General features: G+C 42.4%; 1 protein-coding gene across 6 annotated transcripts in view; it reads right to left on the minus strand.

Moving 5' to 3' along the window:
• The window catches only part of ST3GAL5 (ST3 beta-galactoside alpha-2,3-sialyltransferase 5), a 30,532-nt gene extending 13,969 nt beyond the window's left edge, over window positions 1-16,563 (minus strand). Inside the window, exon 1 of one of the 6 annotated variants that reach the window (XM_054514585.1) lies at window positions 16,383-16,563. Coding sequence is in view for 1 of the 6 variants with exons in the window: in XM_036381970.2 (XP_036237863.1) it covers window positions 8,802-8,880 (79 nt within the window). In the remaining 5 variants the exon portion in view is untranslated. Of the gene's footprint in view, window positions 1-383; window positions 718-8,758; window positions 8,939-16,382 lie in introns of those variants that run through there. The other 5 variants (XM_054514588.1, XM_036381970.2, XM_036381978.2 and 2 more) reach the window with 5 other exon arrangements.
• Window positions 16,564-20,228: the final 3,665 nt, after the last annotated feature.

The raw sequence follows: 20,228 nt of genomic DNA on the forward strand, positions 1-20,228 counted from the left end.
CCCCAGTTCATGGAGCAAGATCACACCAGCACCAGCAGGAGCTGGGACCAGAGGGTGCTGCAGAGAGTGAACACAGCCTGCATGCCATGTGGAAGCTCCAGGACTGCCCCACACAGCACAGAGAGGGCATTCCATCAGATCAACTCAGAGGAGGCTGCCTCACACCAGCACAAACAGGAGGCACCCAGCACTGTTTGGGAAAGGGATGGGATCCCTCAGCAACACCAACGGCTCAGGGCAGGGATGTGAGCACAGAAAGCTGCTACAGCATAAAACAAGGCAGCAACTACATCTGTCAGCCCCACAGATCTCCACAAACACAGCTGGGGAGAAGCATGAAATGGGACCTTTTCAAAAATGAAAAAGCAGGAAACAAGCTTCACCTAATTTCAGGAGAGAACAATGCAGGTATTAATTCTTTCTCAGGTAAACAGAAAGAGGTAACTTGATCACAGGTCATAGGAACCTAGATCAGAATGGATTTTGTGTGAAAGAATGAGTCAAACTTGGTACCAGGCTGCAAGAGATCTGAAAGACAAAGAAGGAACTGAAGAGGTGGAGGGTGATGAACACAGAAGGGAGTAAAACAAGAATACAAGACTGCACTAAGTGCTATCAGAAAATGATCCCTGCCTCTGAGCAAAACAAATTCCAGTTGTTCCCTGATTCACTCATCATGGATGTGCAAAAAGAAACAATGAAACAGAGAATTTAATCACCTCAACACATCCTTTCCAAGTCCAACTCTTAGTATGCACAATGATATTTTTTTGTTATATAAATGACATGATGTCAGTTTTCAATTCCTTTGCAACAGTTTACTTCAGTTTGATTTTTGTCAGTCATGATCATGACAGATGAGTCCCTTCTCAAACAAGTTGATATATATAGACCAATACAGACCAACACAAGTCAAAATGCATCTGTCCAGCACAACTTTTTTTTTTTTTTTTTAATTATTCAGGGTTGGATCCTGCACCCTTATTCAAGTCACTGAGCCCTTTCACTGGCTGGAATGGTGCAAGACTGCCCAAAAGAGCAGGGTGGCAGTAACAAGCACCTTAGAGTGCACCTTTCCCACAGTCTGTCTGAATTAAAGTCTCTGAGTTTGCAGAGAGAACCAGAGCAGTCAAGACCCGAGGAGGACCAAAGAGATGTTGCATACAAACACCATTACATTCTTTCAGGAAGGGGCCCTGCTACTGTTGTTTTGAGAGCCATAAATGCAAATGTCTCAGCTTGTGGACAAAACACAGCTCAGGAGTGTTGTGGTGTTATGACCACATTTTGCATTGACACTTTTATAGTTACTCATTGTGGTGTAATTAGTGAGGAATCAAGGGATTTAAATTTGTTTTATCTACTGAACTTAAGTGATCTGTGCAAAGCTGCTACTAAGGCTAAATTGTCCATTAATACAATATACTCCAAAGCTTTTAGTGGTGTTATTCTTTTACTTTTGTCTCATTGTTATTCTTATGTAGACAACATTTCCACACTTGGAGTATTTCAGAAGCAATTCATTTAAGCCTTCAGGAAGTCTTTTAATGTGGGAATGCTAAAAGCTAAAAGGCAGCACGTATCAAGTTGTACATCACCACTGCCACACTCTGGAAAATGCATTTCAGCACCTGGATTTACCCAAAGCCAAAGCCAAGATGTCTCAGCAGGCATGGGGACAGGAGCAGACAGCCTGCACACGAGTGCAGGATGATGCACACACCTGCATCCTCACCACACTCCCATCCAACCCCAAAACCACAACCCCACACAGCTGATGCTTCCACTTCCACTTTCTCCTCTCACAGTAGCACCAGAAGCAGTGGGAACACCCAGCTTTACAAGGCAGTCAATAGCAAGGTCCTGCTGCACAAAGCAGCCTTTGCAGTTCCTGTAACAAGATGAAGAAGCTTGCAGGGAAAGCCCCCAGAAAATGAAACCCAAAAGTCACACTTACATAAAGGAATTACAAATCATGAATGGTGGGGCTCCTGCAGGCATTAAAACAGAAATGAAAATGCATTAAAACAGAAATGAAATGAAATGCAGGCATTAAAACAGAAATGAAAATGCAAAAATACCCAAAAGCCACTTGCTGACTTCATGCCTCTTCCCCTAAATCAGAGACACATAAATTACTTGAACATATTTCCAAAATCAGTAAAGGATAAGACAAAAGCTACTTGGTTTTAAGCAACATTTGTTTCAAAAGAGAAACACAAAGTTTTAAAGCAGAGAAGGTGTTTTTACACAAAAAACTTGAGCAAGACACTTTTAATTGAGATGTGGTAATTGTTCAATAATTAATTCTGTATGAATTTCCTGTTCTGTGACTTTTAAACAAGACAAAAAAAATCCCACAGATATACCACAAAACTGCATGCAAGAAGTTAGAAGAGAATAACTAAGAAAACTTTAACTACACATTAGTTTTGGACACATTTGGAGAAAACAAATGACAAAAAACTGACAACTCCAACATTAATGTCTGTGACTACTTGCAAGATTTGGGCCCATGAAAAGATTACACATTTCAATCTATCCTCATTATTGACCAAATAGACAATTTTTTAATTTTAATTAAGGTTTTCAAAAATGATAAAGTATTTTAAGAGAATGCTATTAATTTATGTCAAAACATGAAAACCAGTTTGGTGACATTTACAGTTAGGATTGATTTGGTTTGCTTCTGCAGGACTGAAATCCACAGCAATCAAAATGTAAGGGCTGAGACATTAAAAAAGGGAATGAAAGGAATGACTAATTAGGTGGCAGGTTTTTGGCTTATGCTTCAAAGCCAGTTACTAAGCAGACTCTCAGATGCTAGCTAGGAATATGAAAAATTTGGAATTCTCCATTGTCTGCTCTACTTTAAGTCCATCATTACAAAATTGATTCAAAAATCAGTATAAAATTTTCCCAATTCTTTCCTACATCCATCCCACAATCAGTTCAAGCCTCTTGAATTGGCAAACCAGTCTTGATTCAGGGAATTTTGAAGCAATAGGATTTTTGTCAATGAATACAGCTGCTAATCATCAATTCTAATATTGGAAAGAACAAAATAACTTAATTGATGAGTAAACACTGTGTCTTACCAGTTTACCTACAGTAGCATGGGAGGCCCACAAATCCCCCAAGGTTTCCCTACTCAGGGACTCTCCCTATCAAAGCATGATACCTTAAGATCCTTACCATGCTTTCAAACATCATCATCTCTTCATTGGAAACAATAAACCATAAACAAGAAATTTCACAAATAACCTCTATCTGTTTATATAAAACACGATAGACAAATCTTCTTAAACCAACAGTGGATCAAGCCTCATCTCAATAACAATTAGGTGTGAACTGCAAAGAAAAAAATGCTGAAGCTAATGAGAGTTACTTGTGCACCCCATTATACACAAAGGACTCCACAGCTACAAGAGCTGTGCAGTTAAACTGCTGCCAAGGTATTTTTATCCATCCAAAACACAAAGTATTTCTTAATACAAAAACAATTTGGAAACATATTCTCCTGTGACATGAAGGATTTGTTATTACAAAACAAGCAATCTGGAAAATAAAAGAACATCCTCTAGCAAGAGGCACTCCAGAAAGTGCACTGAGTAAAGGACTGCCTGGCTTTCATGGAATCAAGGATCATCCAGTTCCAACCCCCTGCCATGGGCAGGGACACCTTCCACTGTCCCAGGCTGCTCCAAGCCCCTTCCAACCTGGCCTTGGACACTTCCAGGGATCCAGGGGCAGCCACAGCTTCTCTGGGAAACCTGCTCCCAGAGAACACCACCACCCTCTGAATATTCACACTTCTTCCTAATACCCAGTCTAACCCTGCCCTCTGTCAGTTTGAAGTCATTCCCACTTGCCCTGCCACTCTGTGCCCTTTTCCAAAGACCAGGTCATGTCCAGCCTCTCACCCACCAGCACCCCCAAATCCTTCTCCTCAGGGCTAATCCCAATCCAGTCTCTGCTCAGCCTGGATTTGTGCTTGGGATTGCCCTGGCACAGGTGCAGGACCTCAATGGACTTCATGAGGTTAACATGAGGTTAATCATCCAATGATTTCTGCAGAAATAAATCCAAATTTTTCAGCTGAATTTTAAACACAGGTTTGAGAGATCAGAAAAGCTAACAACCTGCCCACATGTTGAAATTGAATTTAAAATCTATACAAGGAAAGTAAAAAGCCTTTCATCTGGATGGCCCCATTTGCCCATATTCAGAAAATACTCAGGAAAAGTGGGGAAAGAAATACAGACAAGTTATCCCAAAGGAAATGTGTCTGATTGGAAAATCTCCTCCTATGACACAGTGAATGCAGAAATACCTTCTTAAAGGATTTTATGTTCAATGGTGCATGACGAAAATCCTCTAAAATCACCAGCATGAGGGAAAATTCCAGTGATATTAATGATCCAAAGGAGACTTACTAGGAACATGCTAAAGCATGAGACTTTTGTGTCATGATTTGTAGCAGTATGTTCACTCTTGGATGTTTATCTTCAAATAATTTCCTGATCACCATCCTACCACTTCCTATCACAAGACATAATGAGAGCATCCAGGGAGCTGTGGCAGATTAGGGACTGACATCTCACCACAGGAAAAACATGAAGCTAAATTTAAAAATTAGAGACTTCTGCCAATTATTTCTTCATCTACCACTAAATAAATCCCACAGTAAAGTTGGCATTTTTACATTTAGGACACTTGAGAAACTTTCCTTGAATATTATCTGCTTAATGCCTATTACTACTGAATGAAAAAAGCATTTGTTTTCATGAACAGAATCAGTGGTTTTGGTTAATTGAAGAATACATCTGTGATAGCAGAAAAAAGTTTAGCCTATAAAATGGTTATAAGCACCTACAACAGGCATCTTACAAAATGAACTTTGGCTGGAAAGGCCTTTTTATCAGACAATAAGAATTTAAAACAATGCTGTCTGTACGAGCTGCAGTTCATTTGGTCAAGATCTGTCTCCTCAGAAAATGAGAACTTATTACTGAACCCTATTTGTGTGGACATAATTGGTAAAAAGCGAAACAAGGGGCAAATGAGAATTTCAGAGCAGTTGACAGAAACTGTCAAAGGCACCAACAGGATGACAGATGAAAATTATTTTTCCTGGAGGCAGGAATATCACAAAGCAATCTTAGTGTCCTAGAGGTATGATGATTTTTCAAGCCTTGCCTTGTGACACTCTACTTGTGTTTTCTTCTAATTGTTTAATGGGTCACTCCTACATCCTCTTTGCAACATCGACCAGCAACTCATAAAGTCATTAACAACCTTACATAATTGTGTCTACTTGAGCACTCTTTTCCTTTAGGAAGGACAGTTAGGCTACACTTTGCTGTTAACCTTGGGTCATCCAGCTAGAACATCAAAAGAAATGGTTTCAGCTCAAATACAGCCCAATTATCAGCTTAACTAGAGATACTCAGAGTGCAACACCATCACTGCCTCTCAGCATCATTCACAGGAAACCTTTTGGACATTAGCAGTCCAAAATAATCAAAACAGTCCTGCTAAAATAATATTATAGGGATAGAACTCTTACTGAGGTTCTAAATGACAGCTCAATGTTCAAAATAGAGATATTCTCTTAATTTCACATTTAGCACCCTCTTCTCTTTGCAGGCTTTTCTCTGAAACCTCCTTCAGGTGCTCTCAAGTGAGTAACAGCAAAAAAACCCATAAAACATAAACACAAGAAACATCACCAAGATGTGCTTCAACACTTAAGCAGGCTGCTGATGCTTTGTGACAGACAAAAGCAGCATCTGAATATGGAATTTTTCTGATTCACAAGTGAGCCACAGAAAGTCAGTGTCCCAGCCAAGCAGGAAGAAATGGGTAACTTAAAACCCAGAAATCCCAAAAAACCCAAAATTGCCATGGGATACCACAGTCCCCAATTCCCAAAAATCCCAAAATTCCCGTTGGGATGCCAGAGTCCCCCATTCCCAAAAAACCCAGAAATCCCAAAAAACCCAAAATTGCCGTGGGATACCACAGTTCCCAAAAATCCCGACATTCCCTTTGGGATACTGGAGTCGCCCATTCTCAAAAATCCCAAAATTCCCATTGGGATGCCAGAGTCCCCCATTCCCAAAAAACCCAGAAATCCCAAAAAACCCAGAATTGCCATGGGATACCACAGTCCCCAATTCCCAAAAATCCCGAAATTCCCTTTGGGATACTGGAGTCGCCCATTCTCAAAAATCCCAAAATTCCCGTTGGGATGCCAGAGTCCCCCATTTCCAAAAAACCCAGAAATCCCAAAAAACCCAAAATTGCCAAGAGTATTGCTGTTGTGAACAGTGTGCTATTAAACATTTAAGTTTCTTTCTTACAAGGGAAGCTTTAGACAGGAGCAAGAAACAGTGGCCTGCCTGCCTGGGATGCTCAGAGCCTGATATCAGCCACCCCTCAGCATGTGCTGAAGCCCACAGACACACACAGTGAATGAGCTGCAGTGTGACAGCATTTTGCTACCCAAAATTGCCCCTCTGCACATCTCCCCTTCCTCATCCTCCTCCCCAGACACACACTTGAGGAAGCCCTGCACCACTCCAGCACCTGGAGGGAGAGCCACACCGGCCAGGAAGAAAGCACAGTGCACCAGGACATCTCATCTTGCACGAGTGGAAGAGATTTCTGAGCCCCTGCAAGGAAGCCAAAACAAATTGGGTCTTTCCCCTTACATGGGAAGTTTGAGGGAAAAAAATCTTTCCTAAAAGAAATGGTCTGAAAAGGCAGGGCAGAGCTTTAATCTTTACTGGGCTAAGGAAACAGCAGACTTAACACAGCCAAGATGTTTCATATGACATCTGAATTATGCAGCAGAATAGCCCCAAAAAACTGGTGATTACGAAACAATGTCAATATTACAGCAGCATTTTTACCACACTATCATCTAACATTCCAAGACATGATAGTAAAATCACACTTGAGCTTGCAGAAGCTAGAGAGGAGATGCCAAAAGCAGAAAATAAAAAGAAAAGGCAGAAAATAAAATTGCAATACAGCAAAAAACGTTGCTGTAAACAATTTTAATGCTTAAGCTCTGAACTTCAGGAGACCTAACAGGCTGCAGAGAGTGCTGATGGGATGGGTAAAGGAAGAGCCTCTCCCAAGGGGAACAGAGAGCTTGGCTTGTCCAGCTTTGCAAAACAAGAACTGAGAGTTTGTCCTTAGATACAACAAACATGTAAATACCAAAGCCAAAACAAAACCTTTCAAACAAAATCATAATGTTAGCCCACAGGAAAAAGTGGACATAAACAAAGAGGGACTACTGGCAAAAGATTCCTGAGCAGCAAAGGAACAGCCTTGCCATAGGAGTAATGGAAAATAACAGACTACAAATATTTTAAGGAAGTCTTTAATAATTAATGAATGACATTATCAGTGAGAGCTGCTTGTGACAGGAAGACTCCTCCATAATCCTGAAGTCCTGTGTCCTGCTGGTTTTGAAGCACTGGATGTGCCTGCTGGGGATGCTTTAACCTGTTCTGTTACAGCAAGTTCCATTCAGACTTACACAGAATTTGAAAATTACACCATGACAAGTTTGAATCATTGTCTGGGTCTTTTTCGGTTATTTAGCCTTGATTATACCTCAGGAACTACTGAAGTGTTCCAGGGCTTCTTAATCTAAACAAACAACCTGCCCACCAAATGCTCCAACTCTGCAGCAGTCTTGGCACGCCTCACATCTGATGTATGCAAAGCAAACAAAATTGAACATTTTTAGCCCATTCTCCTCGGTAAAAGGAAGTTTCTGCTACCACACTTTGGCCAAATGATTGACAGGCAGTTAAGAGCAGGATGTAGGAAGACAATCTGCTGGAACTCTATGGAAGGAAGGATGCTAAACCTCAAAAAGTTGCAGGAAACCAGAGGAGGGATGAGCTCATTTCTCATCATCCCCACGGAAGCAGACAATGCACCAAAATGCTTTTGTGACCTAACTCTCCAGCTGCATTTTGACCCCTGAAAAGAAATTCCCTGAGTTTGGCTAGCAGAGTGCCTGGGAGATAGCTCAAGGTTTCCTGCTGCATGATCCAAAAGGGAGATAGCAACCTCACTGCAGCATAACAGATGGAATGACAGAGTCTGCATGGAAAACACCCCCTCTCAACCGAGTCTGCACAGTCCCATTGTCAGCTGCAGTTTAAAAATATATATCCACTTCAGAAGCATAAAAGAGCATTTATCTTAATGAGTTTTCTTTAGGGAAATAATGAATATACATCTTTATCTACCCTTTTCCCTAGAATGATACAAAGCCAGTCATTTTCCACCGCAGAGCTATTTACATCCAGTAATTTAAAGAACATTTCCTAATCATTTCCCTAACTAAAGAGAGCTGCAGAATAAACATCCCTCCTCCAGCAGCCTTACAGTTTGATCTTACTTACTGAAATAGAAAAAATAGATACAAAAAAATCTCAGCACAAAGGGGGAAAAAAAGGAAACTCTTTTTCGTGAGTGGCGCTGAAGCAAACAGAAAGGTTTTGGCAGTAACAGCAGAAGCCGTATCTGGTTTGCATTCACATCACTCCAAGCATGAAATACAGAATCCCTCACAAAACGCCTGTCGGAACCCGCAGAGAAGCAGAAGCCTATAAATTTTATTCCAGAGGAACAACTCAAGCCAGTCGCAGCCAACATATCCTCTCCCTCCAGCCCAAGGCAAACCCGCCTTCTACCGCCCATCTGCTCCAGAACTCGCAGCCCGCACCTCCCCATCCCCGCTGCTCCCTGCCTGGAAGGGAGGGAGAGACCTGGAAGCTCCGGCGCGGGCGATGGGGCACATCCTGCCGACTGCTCCGGCCCGAGCCCGCAGGCCCGGCGCCGCTGCATGGGCCTGGGCCGGCGCCGTCCCCGCTGCGGTGCCGCGGGCGGTGCGGGCGGCGCTCGGCGGCCCCGGCGCTCTGAGGCGCGGGCGCGGCGCGGCCCCGCCGCAGGTAGCGGAGCCGGCGCGCGGCGGGGGCGGCACGTGGCGGAGCGCAGCCAATGGGGGCCGAGCGCGGCGCCGCGCGGGGCGGGGGCGCCGCCCGCGCTGAGGGGATGCGGGAGGGCCGCGGCCCCCGCCCCGCAGTTTCTGTGCGGTGGCCGTGTGACAAATAAGCGCTTTCTTCACCTTTTCTCCCCCCGCAATAAATCGTGGGCTTGGGGGGTTTTCCCACACACACACACACACACACACAGCCCCCCAGCCAAGAGACCCGCGTCCGCTGCCCCTTCCTCATGTCCGCCCCCTCCTCATGCCCGCCCTTTCATTTCGCTGCCGGTGCCTTCACTCGCCCTCTGCGGAAAAACGAGGTCGATCCCCTCAAGTTACAGCGTTTGAGCTGTTTTTATTGTGCCGTGTACTCCCAGGAGCTTTGGTGCGTTGGGGCTTTCAGGCCTCTGGGCAGCTGTTTTAGGGAATCCTCATTTCTGTGACCCGACGCGCCGCAGAATGTGTAAAAAAACCCCAAAAGTCTGGTGTAGTTGTAGATTCGTGTAAGCGGCTGCTTGACTCGCAAGGGAGGGGAAACGACCTTGCAAACCCATCTGAGCATGGCCTTAGAAGTCACAAGTTGAAGCACCAAATAAAGAGCTGGAAAACCAATGGAGCGAAGAAGCGTGGGCACCGGATGAGGGAAAGCTGATGAAGCAGGAAAACGGATTAAGTCATTACAGCCTGTCTGGTGCTAGGAATTGTATTTTTTTTAATATCTGACTTATTGCTATGGTATCTACAAATGGTTCCCTAACCTAGATGATTGATGCAAAACAATCAGTGATTCCAGGCAGAGCAGCTGCTGCTTATTAGTGCTGGTAGTACAGTGCATAACACACAGCAGAGGCCATGTCAGGGGAGACAGGGGAAAACTTGCCCTTAAAGAAGGTAGGATAAAACAGGCTCTGAGGTGCCATTCTCAGTTAAAAAGGAGTGATATAGTTCAGTGAGAAGAACACAAGGAGATCTGAAAACCACCATTTTCTGACTGGTGTAGAAATGTTCCCTCACTGTAAAGGATAGATGAGCACATGCCCTGAAGCAGGACAGTTTAGATGCTTTCAGATTTTATACAAGATAAACACAGTTTTCTATCCTTATAATGGTCATTTCTTCACAGTTCCTGTTAAACTACACCTCATTTTCTACAGTGGATAAGATATTTCTTCTCTGTTTTGTCAGCTGTTTGATGGTTTGAGTTGTAGTCACTGCAGATCCTTGATCACTTTTGGTATGATTCAAGAGAAAACATATACAAATCAGAAACAAAATGTTCCCTGCTCTGTTATTTCAGCTGTTGACACAATTGAGGATTAGCTCTTATATTTAGTCCTCCTCCATAATTGCAAGCAACTGTTCATTAGTTTGGACTCTCAGATGAAGCCAGATGTAAATAAAGACCCTGAGTGTACAGCCATTCATGAACAAGGGTGTCACAAGGCCTGTCACATTGGGCTTTGGCCAGGAGACAATCAGGCTTTGCAAGCAGCTGCAGCAAAGATGCAGCAAAGATGCACTGTGTTCATATTTTGAAATCTGATAGGAAAAGTGAACAATCAGTTTTGATACATGTCGTATTTTTGAGGCAGGACGAAGCATGACAGTGGATGACTGATGCTGTATTTTAAAGAAAGCTTAGAGGATTCTCCAATTAGCAGTTAATTCTGTCAATAAATAAGGTTTCAGTGGATTGAAGTCCCAGAAATAAATAGGAAAAATGCAGTACTAGAAGCTCATCACCAGTCCTGCTAACAAGGCAGGGAGATCAGAGCCTGAGAGGCAAAAAACACAATCATAAGTGACTTCAATAACTCAAATTAAGTTGGATAAATGTCACAGGAGGGAGAAGGGGTGGAGCTGACATTTCAGGAAGTATCTGTGACTGCTTACTGGGAAGCCAGAAGAGGAAAAGCAATCCCTGGTCCTAAAGAGTGCCATATTCTTGACAAAGACATATGCTGTAGCAGAAACTTTAGCATCCTTGGTTTCGACACCCTTGTAGCACCATGACAAAGAAAATCAGCAGTGTTGTGCTTTCCTTTCAAAAACAGAGGAGCAATATAGAACAAGACACACCTTTCATTAAAAGGGGGTAAAAGAAAGGACTTGTAACCTCTGATGGGTTAAGCACAAAATTATGAGAAGGATACAGAAGGAAGTTTCAGGGTCAGCTTGCAAAAGTTATAAGAAATAATAGCAAGACTTTCTAGAACAAATCAGGGAGCCTGCTGGAGTTTGACAGCTCTGTAAGGCAAATAGATTGTTTCATACACAGAAGAAACATCTGGAGAAGATACAGCCAGGAAAAAAAGGCTGAATTTATTTTTGCATTTGTGAGTGGGATAGATGAGCACGGGTGAACTCCAATAATGGGAAGCTTCTTTAAGGGGAATAATTAGGAAAACATGTCTTGGATTATAGTGCAAGTATAAAAGATGAAAGAACACATTAACAAGTGAGCAGCAGCTAACTGCTGAGACCAGATGGAGTTCAACCACGAGTTGTCAAGCAGCTCAGAGACAAAGTGCTTCAGGTACTAACTGCTGCCTCTGACTTCTCACTTAAAGTTACCTCAGCATGGGAGGGGTCTGGAGAGTTGCTCATGTGACACCAGATTTTTTAAAGGATTTTGGGGAAGATTGTGGAAGCTGTAGACGTGGAAGCCCAATCTCCTTGACAGACAAATAAGTAGAAATTATGCTGAAGAACAGAAAAAACTTAATGGCCACACAGAAAAGATGACACAGTAGGGAAAGTCATTATGGCTTTTTGAAAGCAAAGTCTTTGAAGAAATCAAGAAGCTCATGGACCATGAAGATTTAATTAACTCTCTGTGATGGTTTCCAAAAGCAATCAGTAAGATTCCCCCCACAAGGGAAGTAAAAAACAAGGCTGCTAATGGATATGAAACTTAGACAAATAACTGATAGAAATGGAGGCCAGTAGTGATTTACAAAATATGTTGCTGATAATGAGCAATTCAGGGTAGGGCTAACTGAGAAAAACTGAGTGACTATGCTACCAACAGACTCAGTGGCAAAATGGCAGATGAAATTAAATCTGATAAATATGAAAGGTTGACATGTAAGAAAAAAAACCAATCCTGAATTTCACATATATACTGAGGAACTTTGAGTTGATTTTTACCAGTGAGAAAAAAGGCCTTGAGGTTGTGAAAGCTGGTTCTGTGAGAACATCAACTCAGGGCTCAGCAGTGATCAAAGTAGAAACTGAGAACTGTTAAGATTATTGTTAAAATTTATTAAGAGAGAAATAGAGATAAAAAGGGTCATTGTATCAATCCCCATTTGCACCTGCATCTTTAATTGCCTGTGCAGTTCTAGTTCAAAAATAGTATGGTAGAACTGGAATAGATCAAATAAAAATCAATACAATTATCATAAATAGTAGGAGGGCTTTGAAAGGGATCGTGGTTGACTCAGCTGGGTTTCTTCAGTCTGCAGGGAAGAAGAGATAATATCAAAGTCTATGTAAAATCTTCAGAGATCCAAATAAGAACCAGGAATCCAGACTGCTCACTGACTTACCAGACATGAGAACTGAGCTACAGAAAATGAAAGGAGAACTTGGAAGGTTCAAAACAAACAAAAGGAGATAGTGCTTCATTCAGTCTATGCTTAAGCCAGAAGTCTTTGCTTAGGATACAGTGGGTACCAAAACTTTGCATGAGCTTAAAAAGCAACTGGAAATTCATCAAAGACTCGTGATCTAACTCAGCAAGTTCTTGACTTGTAAGTTGCTGGAGCTGAAAAAACATTTTGGGGAAGTACAGAACGTGTTTTCTCAGTTCTTTCTGTCTTCCTACTCACATCTGTCTGAAACTGCTGGGTGGGGTGGAGCTTTCAGCCAACCCAATATCAGATTTGTAGATTTAGGATTATTTTTACCTCCCAGCTCCCGATCATCCAGCTGTCATAATCTCCCCAGACTATTTCTGGTCATTAAGTAATTGCATAGGGCCTTTGTACTGCTTTTTGTTTTGCCTTTCAGTGTATTCACTGCTTTTAGCACTATATTTAAGCCCACATTGATTTTTGGCACTGCCTACTATTTTGAGAAAAAAAAATCTCATTAAAATCTTTAATGTGTTCTTCCCAGAAGCATTAAAAACAAATTATCTCTTGTAGGTGTAGTACCTTTCTCATTTCTGGGAGAATGCAAGTCATCTGTGCAATCCTAAGTACAACCTACATGGGAGGAGTGATAAGTAGTCTGCTGCTCTGGAGAAAAACAATACACTGTGTGGTGAAGAAGTCAGTGGTCTAAAGGGGTGGATGCAAATCAGGTTGTTATTGTTCAACCATCTAAGCTGGCTTTTTGAATTAATGTTAAACAGAATAGAAATATTCATACTTCCCATTTCAACTGGTGCAGACAGTGGCTTAGGACTGTTGGAGTGTAGAAGTATCAATATAAATATTTAATTTATATTGATGGTAGACTGGGTATGATTTGTGTCCTTTTGAGTTTCTTTTCCCTAGCAGAAAATATTTTCATGCAGTTCAGTGTTTTAAGTCTATTAATAATTGTACAAAGCCTTAACAGCAGAGATTGTAATGTATATATTAATAATGCATTTGCAGAGAAAAATATATTAATGCTTTTCTAAGTGCTCAATTAAGCAATTACCTAATGCCACAAAGCATTAGTAACAGAGAGCAAGTATAATCTTAAATTGTTTTATGATACTGTAGATGTCCAAGAGTTTTTCTAAGAAATTCAAGAGAGGAGCACATGCAGTGAAGCCGGCTTTGTGACAAACAGCTTTGGGAGGTTGTCACAGCTCCTCCTCTGCGGCTTGGTTGGCCAAGGAGTGAACCATGGCCACAAGACTATCTGTGGTCTGCCACTTCCAGAAATATTAAATATGATCATAGCAGCCTGAGCCAAAAACACTTTTCTAGCTCCTTTCTCCTCCTTCTTTCTCCCTTGCCCCAGCCCTTCCTGGAAATGTCCACATTAAAGTAGAAAACTGAATCAATCTAAAACATCAAGTAAAAAGAACTGTAGATTTGTTTAGCAAGCTTTCTTTTGTATTTAAGAGAATTTCAGCTTTCTTGTTCTAGAACATTACTAATTCCTGTGCAGCTTCTGCAGCAGTTATCTTTAAAATGCAATAAAAATCACTTGATACAGTTTGTCAGTTTTTTCCTGAATTTGGTCTACAGGAATCAGTATATTTCTTCAGAGTGAAGTGCAAGCACTTATCACCTGCTGGTTTAAATTTCAACACTGTGATTTTGATCATCCTGTTTGCTTAGTACATCCTCTGTAACCTTTGGTATATATGAAGCAGGGGACCTAAAAAAAGAATTGTTGAATAGGAAGTATGTACACACCACAGACCCCACTCTGTTTTGTGCCCTTCTTTATCAGTTAAGCAAACTTTCAAGGCATGTTGTTTACCATTTAGTAGATAAGCTACTCTGCAGAGAAGTGAGGCACATTAAAAGCATATGGTAATTTGAGTTAGGATGGATTTCAGGAGTTCTCTTCTCCAATCTCCTTAAAGCAGGGCTGGCTCTGAGGTCTGACGAAGTTACACAAGATCTTATCCAGCTGGGACTTGAAAATATCCAAGGATAGAGTTTGCACAATCTCCCTGGGCAAGCTGCCCCACTGCTTGACTGTTGTCACAGTAAAAAAAGCTTTTCCTTATATCTGAATCTCTTGTGTTTCAACTGATGCCCATTATTTCTTCATTCTCCCACCATGGACCTCAAGAGCAGCCTCCTTCTTTTCAATGACCTCCTCACAGGAGGGCTGCAATCAGATCTCCCAAGCAATCCCTTATTTTCACCTTCATCCTTTCCTTTCCTGTGTACATTTAAATGTCATAGTATCTTGCAGCTAAGTCTTTGCAAGCCTGTGTTCATCCATGCCCATGCTCAGACACACAAAACACAGCCAGTCTGGGGTACCAACTTCACAGGGCAGAACCAGTGTCTTCACTGATCCATCCTGCTGTGAACTGAAAAGCACTGGTGTGAAAACCATCGCTCTAATCTTCACAGCAGCTTTGCATGAGGTGAACCAGATCTGCGGTTATCTAACAAGGCTGTGATTGAAGGAAACCCCCTGTACCTTCCCCTTGGCAGCCTCCAAGACCACTGCTGCTGCCTGAGCTGTGTTCCCAATGAGCCAGAGGCAAAAGAGACTTCCTTAGTGTGAGGAGCAGAATGGCAACTTGCTGTGAGTGCAGCTGAGCTGCCACAGCCAGTGAATGGATAAACCAGAGAACTGCACTGGGGCTCCAGCTGTCCTGCACAAACACTGGCACGCTGATGTGGACCTAAAGCTGTTGTAGAAGAGGAAAGTGATTTTTTAGCTCTGCTTCAGGGCTGGAAGGGCTTCTTTTCAGGCAGTGGTAAGATCTGGAAAACTGAGCAGATGTGCAAGCTGTTGATTGTGTTAGTGTACACTCTCAAAAGTGTTTTTACATAATATAAAGTCTAAGTTAACTCTGTCTGGGCATAACACATATCATGCATAACTGGGCAGCAATGCTACAACTGCTGAACTCCTGGCAGGTCCCAGGAGATGTCCTGAGATCAGTCTGTGTCTCTGCTTTGGGAAGAAGGGGATTTTTGCTTATGTGAGGCACTGAAGGGTGACCATTGACCTCCAACCAACCGAACACACCCAAACATGTCTGTTTTTGTTGACATGTGTTGCATTTTCTCTGCTTTCTGCAATCCCAAAGGAGTAATGAGGAGGAGGAAAGAGCTGATTTAGCATTGCCTGACAGATGCAAGAGCAATTACCAGAACCCATCAAGGCTCTTCTCAGCTGCAGAAAGCGTGAAGAGCGTATTTTGACAATGTGCCACAGGCAGACAGGGTCCTGCTTTGTGTTACGTTGAATAAATAGTGCCTGGCCGCCGTGTCAAGAGTTTATGCAGGGTTTTCAGGATCTGCTGAGGATCTGTTATTGAAAAGTTTCTTTTACTTCTCTGAACTGCATGACGAATTAAATATAGCATGCTCTGCACAGCACACAGTTTTACTGTGCCATAATAGGAATCAGAGCAGGACAAAACAATTAAAAGGCTTGAAAAAGAACAAGCAAAATGGAGACAGTGTGAGGAACAAAACAGAACAAACACTGTGGAGATGTGAGGCTGTTCTCTGGTGTCCAGAGGGGAAGGACACAAGCTCTGAGAGCATGAGGTTATTGGTACAGCACTGGGCATTTTTCATATACCAGCCACAGAAATCCCATGTGTGATCCCTCTTCTCCAGAAACAAGGCTATTATCTCAAAGTCTTACCCCAGCAAAAGTCTCCATTCCCCCACCTGTGCCAAGCCCAGCAAGGGTAGCATGATCTGGGACCTACCTGTCTGCCATCATGTGTTGATCATGCATGACAAGATCATCTTCTGCACAGGTCCAAACCATCTTCTCTATTATTTCTTTCTTTTCCCCCATTCTCAGGCTCGGGTTTGCTTTTAAGCAGTACTTATCAAGACAGGCCATTCCAAGTCATTGTTAAATCAGATTATTTTGGTTCAACATCTCTGGGGGAAAAGAATGTCCATCCACTTCTTCTCTGTAAATCTGGGGAGATGTTACAGAAAGGACCAGTGGGTGCCCATGTCTTGCCCTAAAAATACAGAGGTTGGAGGCAAGGTGTGCATTTACAGCTGGGGGCTCAGCTGTACTTCTAGGATCCCCCTTCGGAGGGTGGACTCACCTGCCATCCTCTCCACTGCAGTAAGACCACCAACACTTCCTGCATGTGGAAGATATCTTATCCTGAGAGCAGAAATGAAACTGCTCTTCCTAGAATTGTACAAATGGTAAATCACGCTCGCTCGCTAAAAACACTGAAGTTGTGCCAGGGTTGTGCCTACGCCAGGATAAATCAGCACTGAAAGATGAGAGCAGCATTGTTTGCCAGCTAGGCTGGTGAGCCAGTTCAAAACCAAGTGCCTTGAGCCAACACATGCCAGTTTTACCCTTCCCACTGCTGCCAAATGACTTGCTTAAGATGTGGCATTTCAGATGGAGAAACAGACTTATGTGGTTTTGATGCTGTAATAGATTTATGAAGAATTTTTCCTGCAAAAGCCTGTACCTGAAAACTCAGTTGCAGGATTGCCTGTAGGCATCTTTGGACCTTCTCCTTGCTTTGGATGTTCCATCTGTTTGTTTTTACTTTGACTTAAATTTGCATTGTCTATTCTTTCTATTTTTGTTTCCCTTGTGTTTTTATTTCTGTTTGGAAAAAAAAAAAAGCATCTTTGGAATGTGTGTTGGTTTTGAACACTCTCTGCTGCAAGGTTTGTTGCTGAGAGATTGTGGCTAAAGGCTGTGAGGTCCTGGGTGTTTAGATGCTGCCTCAGTGAAGCAGCAATGCAAATACACCTCTGTGGCCAGACCAAGAGAAAATACTGCAGGTTTATTCTTTGCTTTCAAGGCTGGGCTGAGTGAGGAACCATCAAAATAATTTGTGGGAAGCATGCTGTGTTTTAAAACATACACAGAAACAGATTTTGTTGTTTTTGCATTGTTTGTTATCAGAAAAAAGCTGTCATTCATGTCTCTTGAATATTATTTTTAAGCCTTGTGTAGTAGCACATGTGATCTCCATGAGCTGACAACTACAGGACACCAATTCTTCAGGAACATGGGGAGTACTTAGGATGGACTGACATACTCTGGAGCAGGTGAATGTGGCAGCAGTTCCCATTGCCTTGCTTTGCTGAGAGCTCTTTGCCTTGCAGATACGGAAGGATGTCACAGAGTCCCTTGTGATGTACCCCAAGGGCTGCCCATCTCTGCCCTGCATTGCAGCACCAAGTGTGACAGAGGGACCAGGGCTTTTCCTGGCTTTTCCTTTCCCCCCAGCAGTGCTGCAGTATCATCCCCTCCACCAGCATTGCTGTTTCCTGGCTCTATTCCCTTTTTGCCCATTATCCCCTCTATCCAAACAGCAATTCCCATCTCTCCAACAGTGCCTACAGCGCTTCTGTCCATGGCACTCTGAGCTGAGCCAAGAAATTTCCTTCTCTGGGATGCAACCCGAGGTCAAAACAAGCCCTTTTTATTTTGAGCTGAGACTTTAACTGGCCAGGAATCTGTTTGCTGAGAATGGTAGCAGAAAGAGAAGTCTTTCCAAAATGTATGGGAAATATTAATGCGGAAGAGATATGGTTGCTAAAATGCCCTTTTACAGGCATCTTTCTGATTTCTCTGATTAGAGACCAGTGAGCCCTTTCTTAGCCCTACAGTTAGTTTTTACAAAGAATTCCTTTTGTAGGCCTAGGGTGGTGTTTAACACCAAGCAGAGCAGAGCTAAGGCACGGCAGCATCGCTGTGGTGGTGCCGGTACCGCAGCACAACAGGAGCAGCTCAATGACACTCCAGTCGTGCCTCTGAAAGTGCTTCCAGTTCACTTGTCAGGAGGTTTTCTGGCACAGCTGAAAGCAAGGCAACAGGCAGCAAGCTTTATCAGTAGGACTTCAGGGATGTCAGCCTGGCCTTTGGTGTTCTAATCCCTTGTAAAGATTATTGCTGCTTTAATTAGGGGTATGAACTTTTCTGTTTGCATGAGGTTTTCTTTTGCAGAGGCATCTTACCAGGAAAGCCACAAATATTTTAGTATAAACATCCTGACATCATTATAGTTTATTTCCCTCCCAAATGGAAGTGCACTTATGTCACTATTAAAAACTTACTGTCCTGAAGTTTACTAGTTTAAAAGCATTAGACAGAAAGCAATGTATTAACAAGCACAAGGGTGAAGTGGCTTCAGGGGAAACCCAGAATTGCTTTTTATCCTAATTTTCTGTTCCCTAATGAACAGCAGGCACTGAAGACATTTACCACCACTGTGGCCATAGGGGCCAGGCTCAGTCTTTAAATGAAAAGATGTTTTCTGTGGATTACTTTGATTGAAATATTGGTGGGACACACTCCCAGAGCATTTGCTGTCCCTCAACAGATTGTACTCACTGTGGTAATGTTGACAAACATGTCTACCACAGCCAGTAATGAAAAGACATTGTAAAATTCATTGCAAATGTCCTCTTTGATTTTAGGAGATGTTTGATGCAACACATATGATCCTAATAATAGTATGGGGTATTATCACCCTGCTGCAGACCTTGCTACATGAAGCAGAGTCAATCCCACCTTAAGCATGCCTATTTCTCTCTGCTGCTGCCAAAGGAAGCCCAGAACGCCTGGCTCAAATATCCACATCACTGTGGGAGGCCTGGAGGGTGGGTCGGATAAACCTCAAGAGAAGCCAGCATCAAATTTCAGATAAACAAGGTCAGGCAAGCAGATGCACAGACCTTGTCTTAAGCCTTGAGCAAGGTTGAACAGTATTAAAAGACTGGAATGGAAAACTGGGGGGAAAAAAGCTCATTTAACTAGTATTTACAGGAACAGGGATCTGCAGAACTGGAAATGAAAAATGTGATGTTTCAGATGGCTCATGCAGTAGTGTGACAATGAGTCACCTTATCACAGTTTTTCTTCAGCAGCAGCAGCAAGCAGAGATAGAAAAATTAATCTGAGTTCAGAGGGAGTCACCAGTTTGTAAACCACACAGAAGAGCCATAGAATATGGCTATTTAAATCAGATTAGATTTATAAAGGTCACTGATAAAGTAATTGTATTCTCTAGTAATTATATCTGTATATTGCTGATGACTTACCCTGTGTTGGGGATTGTGTTCCTTGCTTCTGGTGAAAGATATGAAGAGTAAGGTGGATAAGTGTCTTGGAAAATGAGGTATTTGGCTTTCTTTCAATCAATATTTCAACTATTTAATTAGTGGGAAGAAGACAGAGCTCAGTTTACTTACCAGCCACCTTTACTTAACCCTTCTAAAAAAACTGGAGTTTTAATACAGCAGCAACTCTTATAAAAGATCTGGTGAAGATTTCATCTAATTCAATGTAAGCACCCTTGGTGCTTCCTGTCTTTGCAAATAACATGGTTTGATATTGCTCCTGTCATCTCATTCTTCACTGGGGATGAAGCTGGGACAAAGAGAACTTCCAATAAAGTCCCAGAAGTCTCAAACCATGAAAACTTCTCAGCACCAGCTTCATAACCCCCTAGAAGGGCTGGGTAAAGACAATGGCTGTTGGTATAGGTCTTGTTTTAGCACCTGAGAGCAGCAACTCCATTTTCTTTTTAACTTCTGACTACAATTTGTTTTGCACT

The sequence above is a fragment of the Molothrus ater genome, chromosome 4 (genome assembly GCF_012460135.2).
Source record: "Molothrus ater isolate BHLD 08-10-18 breed brown headed cowbird chromosome 4, BPBGC_Mater_1.1, whole genome shotgun sequence".
Taxonomy (NCBI): domain Eukaryota; kingdom Metazoa; phylum Chordata; class Aves; order Passeriformes; family Icteridae; genus Molothrus; species Molothrus ater.